The 13,855-nt window shown below is 39.1% G+C and overlaps 1 protein-coding gene across 1 annotated transcript in view; it reads left to right on the forward strand.

Moving 5' to 3' along the window:
* LOC136851610 (atrial natriuretic peptide receptor 1-like) overlaps positions 1–13,855 on the forward strand; it is a 524,376-nt gene that overhangs the window by 456,995 nt on the left and 53,526 nt on the right. The window contains exon 15 of the mRNA XM_067125948.1: positions 9,823–9,991. Within this exon, the coding sequence (XP_066982049.1) occupies positions 9,823–9,991 (169 nt within the window). The remainder of the gene's footprint in view (positions 1–9,822; positions 9,992–13,855) is intronic.

Raw genomic sequence — 13,855 nt, forward strand, 5'->3', positions numbered from 1 at the left:
AGGGAAGGAAAGGATGGAAACCCGTCCTGTTTTTTTTACCGAAATCACCAGTATAACAAACGGACCTCTCTTTTCTGTATCGTAGCTGAATATCTTAGTTGATTAGGGTATTAGAGGTTGTTACAGTGCTAGAGTAAAGTAAAGAAGGCTTGGATTAAGGGGCAATCAGCGTGAGCATTTCGGATGAAGCGGTTAGTAGATGGCGGTGAAGAAATGGTTGATTGTTTTCATTCGTCTGTTGGTCGAGAGGGCGGGTATTCGTCTATCCCAAAGCTTCCTCCCACCCTTCCCCACGGTCCCCCTATCACAGGAGTGCTTTTACTTATACCTTCAGTCTATTTCGCTGTGACTCGTGGTCTACCATGACGAATGTAAGGTGTGAAAGAGAGATGGACATAATCCCTTTTCTCGCTAATGAAATTACCTGATAGGTGCTTTCATTGTGCTTCCATTCTCTCTCTCTCTCTCTCTCTCTCTCTCTCTCTCTCTCTCTCTCTCTCTCTCTCTCCCCCCCCCCATTCAGCAGACCATGTGAAATGCGAAAGGATGTCTAAAGCATTGAAAACTGCATTTGGTTTTTCTGGTCTTAGAAGCTGCAACATGCGGAACGCCCTTCGATTCGATTTCTGTTCCCTTCCAGATTATCTCCAGTCTACTTTCGCAACAAGGTTATGGAATTGTTCCGGCGATTTAGATTAAAAACACTATAGGTCACTTTTAAAAATAGAACCAGCAACTAATTAAAACGAGTTTGCCACGCATTTCCATCCTACGACAGTCTTACTGAGATTGGGTTTTAGTATTTTCTTTTACTTTTTAGAACAATTTGAGCATTTTGGCCATATCCATAATTTTCACTTTAAATAGGTCGGGTGCTTTTTAATACGTCAGTTATATTATTTTCAGTGAAAAGTGAACTGCATGTATTATAAACAAATTTTAATTATTTATTTTTATTTATATTTATTCATTACCATTTATTTGGTTTTAATTATTTATATTTATGTATTTTAATTATACGTCAAGTAAGTCATTTTTTTCTTAATTCTTAAATTAAAGAGACTAGAACCTGTCGGCATTTTTTCTTAATGCAAAAGAGACTAGAACCATCCTGCACACACACACACACACACACACACACACACACACACACACACACATATATATATATATATATATATATATATATATATATATATATATATATATATATATATATATATATATATATATATACATATATATATATAGTGTATATATATATATATATATATATATATATATATATATATATATATATATATATATATATATATATATATATATATATATATATATATATATATATATATATATATATATATATATATATATATATATATATATATATATATATATATATATATATATATATATATATATATATATATATATATATATATATATATATATATATATATATATATATATATTGTGTGTATATACATATATATACATATATATATATGTATATATATAACTGCTGTAATTACAGTGCTTTCTTAGCTTCTCGATTTCTTCACATTTTGGATACACATGTCATTTTGAAGCCTAGGTCAAAATATGAAAAATCAAATGAAGAAATTACAACACCGGAACGAGATTCGCTCCAATCCGGACAATCATAACAAGGTAACGATATCCACATAGCTACGAAGAACCGTCAAAGTCTATTGCCCCTCATGCGGATAGATACCTGCCGGATTCAGATACACTTACTAGAGCTTGCATAGAACCACCTCCACCATCATAGCCAGGTGTATATTCATTCATTAATTTTTTAGGATACAATACATATTTAAAATCTTTTGAAAAATGCCCTGACTCCCTCATGAGAAGCAGCATCTGAGGAGGATCTTCAAGGCAAGGGTGCCCTCAAAGGATGCCTTTCATCAAGAGCCTTGCCCATGGTCCCCACCCTTGTGGTGAGAAGCTCTCCAAGCCTCCTTCCCAGCCTCATTTGAGCTGTGCCTGCTTCTGGAAAAGCAACCTCTGAGGAGGAGAGACTCAGGATGTTGCGATCAATGGACTGGCTAGCCTAGGAACCTTTGAATCCTACCCTTATGGTGGGGCCCTCCACAGGCCATCTTCCCCAGCCTTTTGCCCCAGGTCTTGCCATAGGGCCCTCCCCAGGCCCGCTTCCCCAGGTCTTTTGGTGGGACCTTCCATAAGCCAGCAAATACAGCACAGCTTCTGAGGAGGAGTATCCCCTCCAGGGGATGGCTAACCAGATGGGCCTTTGGCCCCACCCTAGCGGTGAGGCCCTCCCCAGGCTCGTTTTCCCAGTATGGCAGGAAGCCTTCCTCCCTCCAATGAAGCAGACTCTGGGGAAGAGTGTACCCTCCAGGAGCTGGCTAGCCTGAGGAACCTTTGGCCCTAGACCTAGAGTTGTGCCCCTCTCCAGGCCAGCTTTCCCATCATGGCAGGAAGCCTGCCAGACGTCATTAAAGAGGATCATTCCTATTCAGGGATTACTAGCCTGGGGGTCCTTTGGCACCAGCCCTTGCTTCCCTAGCATGGCAAGAAGCCTGTCTTACTCCAGGGAGGCAGCTTCTGAGGAAGAGCATCCCCTCCAGGGGCTGGCTAGCCTGATTAACCTTAGGCCCCAATGGCGGTGGGGCCGTCCCCAGGCCTGCTTCCCCAGCAATGCAGGAAGCCTACCTTCATACAAAGAAGCATCCTCTGAGAAGAAGCATCCCCTCAAGGGACTGACTAGCCTGGGGAGCCTTTGGCTCCCAGCCCTAGAGGTGGGGCCCTCCCCAGGCCCACTTCCCTAGCATGGCAGGAAGCCTGCCTCGCTCCAGGGAAGCAGCCTCTGAGGGAGAGCATCCCCTCCAGGGGCTGACTAGCCTGAAGAGCCTTTAGCTCCCAGCCCTAGAGGTGGGGCTCTCCCCAGGCCTGCTTCCCCAGCATAGAAGGATGCCCACCTTCCTCCTGGGAAGCAGCCTCTGAGGAGGAGTATCCCCTTAGGGGGCTAGCTAGCCTGAGGAACCTTTGACTCCCAGTCCTATCGGTGGGGCCGTCCCCATGCCCTCTTCCCCCAGCATGGCGGGAAACCTACCTTCCTCCAGGAAGGAAGCCTCAGAGGAGGAGTATCTCCTCAAGGGGTTGGGTATTCTGGGGAGCCTTTGACTCCCAGCCCTAGCAGTGGAGCCCTCCCCAGGCCCAGTTCCCAAACATGGCAGGAAGCCTGCCTTCCTCCAGAGAAGCAGCCTCTGAGGAGGAGCATCGCCTCCAGGGCTGACTATCCTGAGGAGCTTTGGGTTCCCAGCCCTACAGGTGGGTCCCTCCCTAGGCACGCTTCCCCAGCGTGGCAGGAAGCCTGCCTTCCTCCAGGGAAGCATCCTCTGGGGAGGAGGATCCCCTCTTTGGCTGACTAGCCTGAGGAGTCTTCAGCTCCCAGCCCTAGAGGTGGGGCCCTCCCCAGGCCCGCTTCACCAGCATGGCAGGAAGTCTGCCTTCCTACAGGGAAGCAGCCTCTGAGGAGGAACATCCCCTCCAGGGGCTGACTAGCCTGAGGAGCCTTTGGCTTCCAACCCTAGAGGTGGGGCCCTCCCCAGGCCCACTTCCCCAGCATGGCAGGAAGCCTGCCTCCTCCAGGGAAGCAACCTCTGGGGAGGAGCATCCCCTCCAGGGGTTGACTAGCCTGAGGAGCCTTTGACTCCCAGCCCTAGAGGTGATACCCTCCCCAGGCCTGCTTCCCCAGCATGGTAGGAAGCCCACCTTCCTCCAGGGAGCAGCCTCTGGGGAGGAGCATCCCCTCAAGAGGTTGGTAGCTTTGGCTCCTAGCCCTAGAGGTGGGGCCCTCCCCATGCTCTCTTCCCCAGCATGGCGAGAAGCCTGCATTCCTCCAGGGAAGCAGCCTCTGAGGGGGAGCATCCCCTCCAGGGGTTGGCTCCCAACCCTAGAGGTGGACCCTGCCCATGCCCACTTCCCCAGCATGGAAGGAAGCCTGCCTTCTCCAGGGAAGCAGCCTATGAGGAGGAGCATCCCCTCCAGGGGTTTTGGCTCCCAGCCCTAGCGGTTTGGCCTCCCCAGGCCCGCTTCCCCAACATGGCAGGAAGCCTGCCTTCCTCCGGGGAAGCAGCCTCTGAGGTGGGGCATCCCATCCAGGTTCTGTGACTAGCCTGAGGAGCCTTTGGCTCCCAGCCCTAGAGGTGGGACCCTCTCCAGGCCCACTTCCCTAGCTGGCAGGAAGCCCACCTTCCTCCTGGGAAGCAGCCTCTGAGGAGGAGCATCCCCTCTTGGGTCTGACTAGCCTGAGGAGCCTTTGACTCCCAGCTCTTGCGGTGGGTCCCTCTTCAGGCCCATTTCCCTGGCTTCCTCCAAGGAAGCCGTCTCTGACGAGGAGCAATCCTGGCAATAGTGGCCTCAATGGATGGCTTGGCTTAGGAGGACCGTCCTCTTCTTAATTTGCGTTCTTCCTTTGTGCCCACTCTTTTCTCTGTACGTAATTTTCTTCTATGAGTTTTTTCTCTGTCTCTTCACAGGTGAACTTTTGTGCACTGAAGCTATCTGACTTGTTAACTGTTCCATTCCTATGATGTTTCGTTTCTTTCTGGAAGCTCTTTTTTAGTCTCTTTCATTTCCGCATTTGTTCGATCTGCTTTGTCATCTAATCCAATAACCATACTCTTTGCCTTCTCATACCCTGCTTTTCGAATGAGACATGATGTTTCTGAAGGCTTCAAAGACGATGTGTTGGATCTCGGGGTCTGTTCCTGGAGACTTGATTTCGTGCATCTACTGAGTTAAGGCGTTGGGAGCATATGGGCGAAAGAGATTTATCTCGTCTTACCAGAATTTTAAACGCGAAACGATGAAAACAGACAGACAGACACACAGAGAGAAGCCATCTTACTCTTAGTTGTTATGGATTCAAGAGAGAGAGAGAGAGAGAGAGAGAGAGAGAGAGAGATCCATTTAGACAAGTGACTTATTTAGTCAAGATATCAGGTTGAAGTAAAGGACGGGTTCTTGTAAGCATCTTCTCCATTCATCCATAATTTGCTGGTCTTTGATTTCAAGTTGGCTGTATTTTGACTTATAACTTTTATTTTTTTTTTTTTTACAGAAATAATAGGTAGCAAAAACAGTGATAATTATATTTATAAATTCCTTTGATTTTATTACTATGTATATTAAGAACATTTCACAATTACCAGCAACATTATTATTATTATTATTATTATTATTATTATTATTATTATTATTATTTAAGACGACTTTCGGTAAAACTGCCTCCAAAATTATCAAGGCAAACAAATAAAAAGCATTATTATCCAAAGAATTTTAATTTATTTCACATGTTTAAATATGAACATTCTGAATCTTAGTCACTAGAAAACTATCAGACTCATTATGGTGAAGTAATTATCGCTGGCAGATAAAGATTTAAAAAAAAAACACACACATTCACCACTTCACAATAGCTGTGGAAGTCGTGCCAACATCTAACTTTTGTTTATTGCTAATTTGTCAAATAAATGTTCCCAGTTGTTCTTTACTGTTCAAGAATCGATTAATGTCCTCGATTCTACTACAAGGAAGATAGAAAATTAGCGGCTTTTCTTCATGGCGTCTTTTTGTGTTCCCCACACTGTCAGTTTTCTACTACAGTGTATTTGTAACCCAGGATTAATAGACTCTATTAATCATGTATTTAACCGATGTTTACAGAACCACCACATCGCGGTACAGCCTTAACGAGGGCTCCTATTCTCCCCGGCTTATCACCCTTTCGGTCGCAGAAAGAACGAGCGATTTTCGTTTTCGTACGGGCTGGTTTATTTGTGTGCGCGTGTGGGGTTGTGTGCGTTTTATAAAAGTTGACAGCTTTATTTTCTTAATCACAAGTTTCTTAGTTTAGTCTAACAGGTTCCTCTCGAAAGCTGTGGTAATGCAGTTTGAGTAAAGGAAGTTTTTTTTTTTTTTTTTTTTTTTCAGACCTTAAAAGAATTGTTTAAAGACTGAGACATCACAAGTCGCAGCATCTTTGAAATCAAGCGGTATTAATAATTTTTCCTAGAGAGCGAGAATTTTTGGGTCATTTGTTCTTTACAAAATGCAGTATTATTAAGCTTTGTATGAAACATAGTAAGTATAATTTTGTCTTCACGAAAGATTTCCCTGCAAAGCTGTGAGACATCATCTGAGAAGCGAATTTCATAATTATATTTATCACGTACAGTGGAGACCGATTATCATGTCTCCTGTAGTCAGTGTTGTCAATATCTGTAAAACACTAGTCATGATCAGCTGGAAGGAGGACCAGTGTTGGCCAGCAACTCCTACGTTCCTTTAGGATACAGAGTATATACCCATTGAAAATGTAGCGTACACCGCTGACAGCGTGAAAAAAAAATTATCAAACCTGAGTTGGCAGTTGGCAGTTTGTGGTATTTTTCAATGCATCACTGGGACGTGTGTACATCTGCTTGGTTCATATAGTAACTGAAGTAAAGTTGAGGTTTTATATATACATATATATATATATATATATATATATATATATATATATATATATATATATATATATATATATATATATATATATATATATATATATATATATATATATATATATATATATATATATATATATATATATATGTGTGTGTGTGTGTGTGTGTGTGTGGGTGGGTGTGTGTGTGTGGATATGTATGTATATATTGTATATATTATATATATATATATATAGAGAGAGAGAGAGAGAGAGAGAGAGAGAGAGAGAGCTCGCGAATAATGGAGGGAACAGAAAAAGGTGGAGACGAAGATTACTGTTGACAGTTTTTTCTCGACAGTTGAAAACAACAAAATGGAAAGACAGTCGGCGGTTTTATTGAAGAAAAACTTCGTTCAGTCTAGAAAAAGATATGTGAGAGAGATTATATTTATATTCCTTGTGACGTGATGTTTACACAAACACCGTATGAGGGGAAACAAATTATTCTTCATGAGCCCTCGCCCCATTTACCACAACAGACGCGTCACGTTTTTTGTGCCTGGAGCTGGGATTGACGAGGGGAACGTACCCTGCCACGCAGGCGCTAACAGAGACAGCAGCTGCCGCAGCAATACATTTTATGAAGAGGGAGAAATCCTTGCTGTAATTGCAAGCGAACAAAAACACACAGACTCTGACGGGACATTGATTCCCCAGAAGTAGGCTGAAGGACGCCATGTTTGCTCTGTCTTTTTGGAAACGGTGACAGGAACTGACGCCCCTGCGCTCTTTAGACATCTTACGACCGAGCTTCAGTAAGTCATTTCGTCCTCGTCATCACCATCATATCTTTACCTTCTTCTTCTTCTATTTTACAGGAAATATATTCATTATAGTTAGACGTTGTGATAAATTTTGTTAAAAGTGCAGTTTAATGTCAAAGAAAAAAATTTTTTTTTTCCATTTGCTTTACATGTGTTTCCAGCCTTGTGGATTATTGTGAGTCTTAGAAATAAAGAAATTGTATATTAAATTTTTCATATATTGTGCATCATAGTCAACTTTCCCAATAAATTACTCTTCGGCAGACGTTCCTCTTCCAAATACTGTCTTTGACCGTGGTAATCAAGAGGTCTTTGTTGCCAAACTTAGACATGGGAGTTAAGTGGACCATTTCGTAGTTGTGTCATTAAATTTAATTTAATAAAATGCAAAGATTGGTTGTTGATGGATACTGCACCGGCTATTGGACTATATAATCTGTCTCATCTCCTGAGAATAGACTTGTGATTGCCGAATCTCTTTGAAAGAGATGTAAAGTGCATGGTGCATTATGATTGTTATCAAGTGTGGGACATTGGATTCACCCACCTAAGTCTTTTCATTGACAGGATTTGTTTAACCTCTTTCAGGTCGTTTAGAATTCTAGAAGAAAAGATATATATATATATATATATATATATATATATATATATATATATATATATATATATATATATATATATATATATATATATATATATATATATATATATATATATATATATATATATGTGTGTGTGTGTGTGTGTGTGTGTGTGTGTATGTATGTTTGTGTGTGTGTGTGTGCTCAGTTGAAACTCCGTGCAAGGGTTACACAAAACTGTATCGAATCTTGTGCATTGTACACTAATTTTATGAAAATATGCTGTTCGAATCTCCGGCCGGCCAATGAAGAATAAGAGGAATTTATTTCTGGTGATAGAAATTCATTTCTCGCTATAATGTGGTTCGGATTCCACAATAAGCTGTAGGTCCCGTTGCTAGGTAACCAGTTGGTTCTTAGCCACGTTATAGTCTAATAGTCTGATAGTCGAATAGTCTAATCCTTCGGGCCAGCCCTAGGAGAGCTGTTAATCAGCTCAGTGGTCTGGTTAAATGCGACTTTCAACATTCATCACAAAGTAAATTTTATATTTATTCTTCTAAAATGTTGCGCATTTCCTGTTAGCGACTCCTGGTTTTTTTTTTTTTTTTTTTTTTTTTTTTTTTTTTGTTAAGAATAATAGTATGGCTCACATGCTGAAAGACATTCGTCTACGTGACCGTGATTCAACCAGTTTTATAAGCGTGTGTGATTTTCTGCGCCCGAAAATAGCCTAAAACTTCTATGATAATCAAAATAGTAAACAATTTAGGTTAATTAGCACATTTTTCCATATTGAGAGGCATGCTGTTCCCCCTTGGTATTTTTGTGCGCTCGGAATAATGTTTTGTCATTTTCAAAAATATATTTAATTTTGATTATCTTTTAAAAGATTTTTCGTAGCATTTTTCAATAGGCAAAGAAAAGAAAGAAAGAAACCCACTAGAACATATACCATTGCACTTTCCAAGCATGGGCCGAAAACTTTCGCTTTGCATGTACAAAAAGTGTATAGTAATCATCAAGCCTATAGATTGCTGGGAGGGAAGCTCGGGTTGCATATGTCAGTGAAGAGTTGCACTCAATTTATTTTTAAAGCTGGGAAGAGGCCTCGGCTGCCAGTCCACTCGAAATTTATTGACGACCACGCTACTCTTCTCCAACAAACCAACGTTTTCGAGAGGAATAGTATGTTTATTATGCATGTATTTTATTCAACAAAATTCTAAAAAAAGAAAAAATTGGCTGTATATTCCGTAATTCTGTTACAAATTAACTTCGAAATTAAAGCATTATTGAAATAACGGAGCTTCATAGGAAATTCTACACCATTCCCCAACCTTGAACCGTCCGTGGACCAGTTCAAAACAAGCACCTTATCATAAACACGCTAGTGAGGACATAATTGACAAAAGACCATTAAACTGCCAAACACCCTTATGCAACCCTGGTTTACGGTTGCCGCTTTCTTTTCATTGTCGGTTGTTTGATATTCTGGCTAAAAGGGCCGTAATTAGCAGGTCCGACGATCAGACCCTGTTCCTTATTGCAAGGACGTTTTCGGGTGAACGTGAAGGCAGGCTTGACCCGGATGCTCTGAGAATGTTATTCACGTCCTGTTATTTTTCAAGCAAATGACTGTGAGAGTGAGATAAGCAAAACAAAATCCTTGACGAGGTGTGTGGACCTTGGCCCTGTACTTTTTCAGGCTAGTGTGAAACTAGAAAAATCGCTGGGGAAAAGTAGCAGGACCAGGAAACGTAGCGAAAGATCAGGGTCATTATGGAAAAGAGAGAGGGAGGAACGAAGAATATGAAGTTAATAAATGTAACGACAACATGTGTGTGTGTAACTCTGTATTAAATTACAAAACATCTGAAAATGTATGACCTCAGATCTTGTTTATTAACAATGTTCGATTTTCTCATTACAGAAATTGTAGAGAACGTGAAGAATGGGGGTTATCCAGCCTTCCGCCCCACCGCAGATGACCAAGTGGCCGAAGAGGAAGTGATGCAGATGATGAAGAGGTGTTGGGCGGAAGAACCCATGGAGAGACCAGACTTCCATCAGCTCAAGACGATCATCAGGAGGCTTAACAAGTGAGTTGGTGTTTCAGCTTTACTGCAGCATAGAATGAGAAGATGATATCCTTTCAGTCCGCTAATATAAATGGTTTACGGATGCGTAGGATATAAGTTTTTGGTTCAGCAGCGATATAGGACTGCATGGAATTCTTTGTTACAAAAGTCTCCTTATCACAAGGATTTAGGATTACGTATGAGCAGCGGCGTTGGCTTGTGTAGTAGGCTATGCTTGTTGGTTTCCGTTTTAAAAAGTTTGTGGCGTTATGTAGCACACTTTACAAGTTACGCCCTTGATCAAGAAGTTTGTAGGCTCTCGCCTCTACGGTGGCTTTCTTTCCTTTTTCTCTGTTTTAGTGTTTTAGTAGAGCATGACTCAGTGGCCTAACTTCACGTTTCTAGTTAATTAACGCTTGAAAAATAGATAGAAGTCCCTTTTTTCTCTCATTTTTTTTATTTCATATTTATAAGATTATTCATTTGTGCATTAAGCTAATTATCACTTATTAGCTAGATCTTCTATTACTGTAGTGGCGTTTACACCGAGTTACCACAAAGGCTGTAGGTTGATTTTAGACTTTCATACCCGTCCTTCTTACTCCCGTGTTTATAGTATTTAGTCTAAGAGTGTGCAAATTAATTACTTGAAATACCCGATGTAATGAATGATTATTTAGACACTTTTCTTTTAGTTGTCTTCCAGTTAACTTATTGATTATGCCGTACAATTTTTTACACGAAATGTGTAGAAATTGTTTAATGCGTACAAACTGTTTGAATCAACACACTGCATGTGTGGTCATTGGAAACATTTCTTGTCTTCCTTTAAACAGTGATGAGAAAAGGGACAAATGGTAACCAAAAATTTAAAATTTGGGTCAGAAAGCTTTTCTCAATACACGTATACTTGTTTGGTTTTTCACTCACGGATATTGCAGGTGCCAGACCTTGAAAATTCTAGACAGTCGCGACTTGGTGAATTGATTGAATTATTTGGTTTACACCCCAAGCATTTCAGTCACCTAATTGGATTCTCTCTCTCTCTCTCTCTCTCTCTCTCTCTCTCTCTCTATTACTATTATATATATATATATATATTATATATATATATATATATATATATATATATATATATATATATATATAATTATATGCATGTATCAAGAATAGAGGGCAGTGGAAACAGACTGGTACATAAAAAAATCTTTATTTGTGCCGACGTATCAAGACAACTAGTCTCATTTTCAAGGCTGCAATAAAAGAATAAATATTGTGAATGATAAATACATATAAATTATACAAAAATCACTCTAAAAACATTTGTACATAAGAATAAATTGGGCATTGCTGGAGGTACCAACCTATATAGAAGGGAGAAGGAGGGCGACTGGAATGTGGGTAAGTGACAAGCAAACGAGCCGGTTACGAAGGTAGAGAGGGGTGGAGGAGTTTTGGGCATTCAACAATGGTACTGTCTGTTTGATAATAGCGTTTCCAGAATACAGAGTGCTAGCTCGGAAGAGGCCCTTGTAATAATGATTTTAAATTGATCATGTTCAATGTTATTACCACATTTTTTGGTATGCTCTCTGATATTTTTTTTTTCGAGCTAGCACTCTGTATTCTGGAATCACTAATTATCTAACAAACAGTACCATTGTTGAATGCCCAAAACTCCTCCACCCCTCTCTACCTATCGTAACCGGCTTCTTTGCTTGTCACTTACCCACATTCCAGTCGCCCTCCTTCTCCCTTCTATATAGGTTGGTACCTCCAGCAATGCCTAATTTATCCTTACGTACAAAAGTTTTTAGAGAGATTGTTATATAATTTATATGCATTTATCATTCACAACATTTATTCTTTTATTGCAGCCTTGAAAATGAGACTAGTCTTGAAACGTCAGCACAAATAAAGATGTTTTTATGTACCAGTTTATTTCCACTGACCTCAGTTCTTGATATGTCTGACTGAATAGCTGTCTTGCCTGTACCTTTTATATATATATATATATATATATATATATATATATATATATATATATATATATATATATATATATATATATATATACACACATATATATACAGTATATATATAAATATACATATATATAAATATATATATACATATAATATAAATATATATACATATATATATATATATATATATATATATATATATATATATATATATATATATATATATATATATATATATATATATATATTTACAGATATATATTATATATATTTATTTATATATATATATATATATATATATATATATATATATATATATATAAAAAAAGCACGTTAAAAGAAGAAGAAGAAGAAGATAAATGTTTATATATATACATTATATATATTATATATATATATATATATTTTTTTTTTAGGGGCGTCATGTGGTTTCTAAAAGCTGGGGGGCATTCTGAAAATTATACGGTTAATATTGGCGAGCGAAGCAATATAAATATAAATATAAGGATGATATTAAGGGAAAAGGATGACTGACTATTCAGTATTAGTCATCCAACAAGTTTATAAGTCCACAATTTACAGATTGGCTAAAATAGGATACAAGTCTTCTGTAACATCCTCAATGTACAGTTCCACTTAACTCTGTAGAGACTATGGTCAGTATTTAATATTACAAACTTTTACAGTATAAGTTATAAGGATAAAAAATGAACTTATTATATTATGGTGCTTAAAATAATAGTGTCTTGTAACAATAAAAGCCTTATACGCCAGTGTGGGTTTTAATATGAAAGGTTAGGGATGGTAGCAAAAGAGGTAGTAAGTAAATAACAAGATTGAATGTACTACTTGTGACAGTACTAGTGGAAAAGCAAGAGAAAGTATAGAAGGGGACAATACTGAATGAATTGATAGTTGAATGTATGAAGTGAAAATTTTGCAAATAATAACATAGTTGGATGAGAAGAGTAGTAGTGGTGGAGGATAGAGATGCATGGAGGCAATTCATTTGTGGGCACCCCTTCAAGGATTAAAGCATTTTTGCAATTGATAAAGAAAGTGCTTACCTCTGGATACAGCCTGACAATATAGGTGAATTAAAAATTGCCAAAAAATATTTTCCCGTGTGTCTGGCACTTTGTTTACAAATTTATTAGCTATTTTTTAAGGGTCAAGTGCAACTAGGTGTTCTCGGTGAACGTGACAGATCGCAAGACGGTCAAAGCCGTTTTTGGGTCATGGTGGAACGCCAACAAGTTTTCGTGCGCCTATGTGCACTGAATGACCGTTCAGCCTCACGTGAACTTGCTAGAGAGACCAAAAGAAGTCTCGGCAAGCGTTCAACCTGTGGGAACATTCTTCGAACTTCCGGCACCATATTTGCAAATACCTTTCGGTAGTCCTCAACAGATGCACCATTAGGAGTAAACTAGAATGATAGGTGAAATACCAACAATCAATTCGCAGGTAGCTCCTGACCGAAATTATGGTGAATGTTTTATATGTTGAAGAAACTTGTCCAGCAGTCTATCGCTTATGGCCTATAGCCTAGGGATAGTGTAGCTTCCAAACTGAGCCATTCCATTTTCAGGTCTACCATTTTGCTAGTTTTAACTTTAAAACATAATATATTTGTAGGAAAATAATGTCCATTAGGAAAAACAAAAGCATAGATGCAGGAAAAATAATAAACTCAAAATTTAAATGAACAATTAATCTGACCAGAACCTAATAAAAATTACAGTTCATAATCTATTTCTTTATTATTTTGATATTTTATACTTGTTTGTGTTGAGTATATATTTTATAATACTATTAATAGCCTCATTTCCAGCATATGTTATATAAAACTTGGAGGAAAAAAGTGGGGGGGGGACAGCTGATATGTTGTCCCCTGAAT

This window comes from Macrobrachium rosenbergii, chromosome 3 (assembly GCF_040412425.1).
Source record: "Macrobrachium rosenbergii isolate ZJJX-2024 chromosome 3, ASM4041242v1, whole genome shotgun sequence".
In the NCBI taxonomy this organism is placed as follows: Eukaryota; Metazoa; Arthropoda; class Malacostraca; order Decapoda; family Palaemonidae; genus Macrobrachium; species Macrobrachium rosenbergii.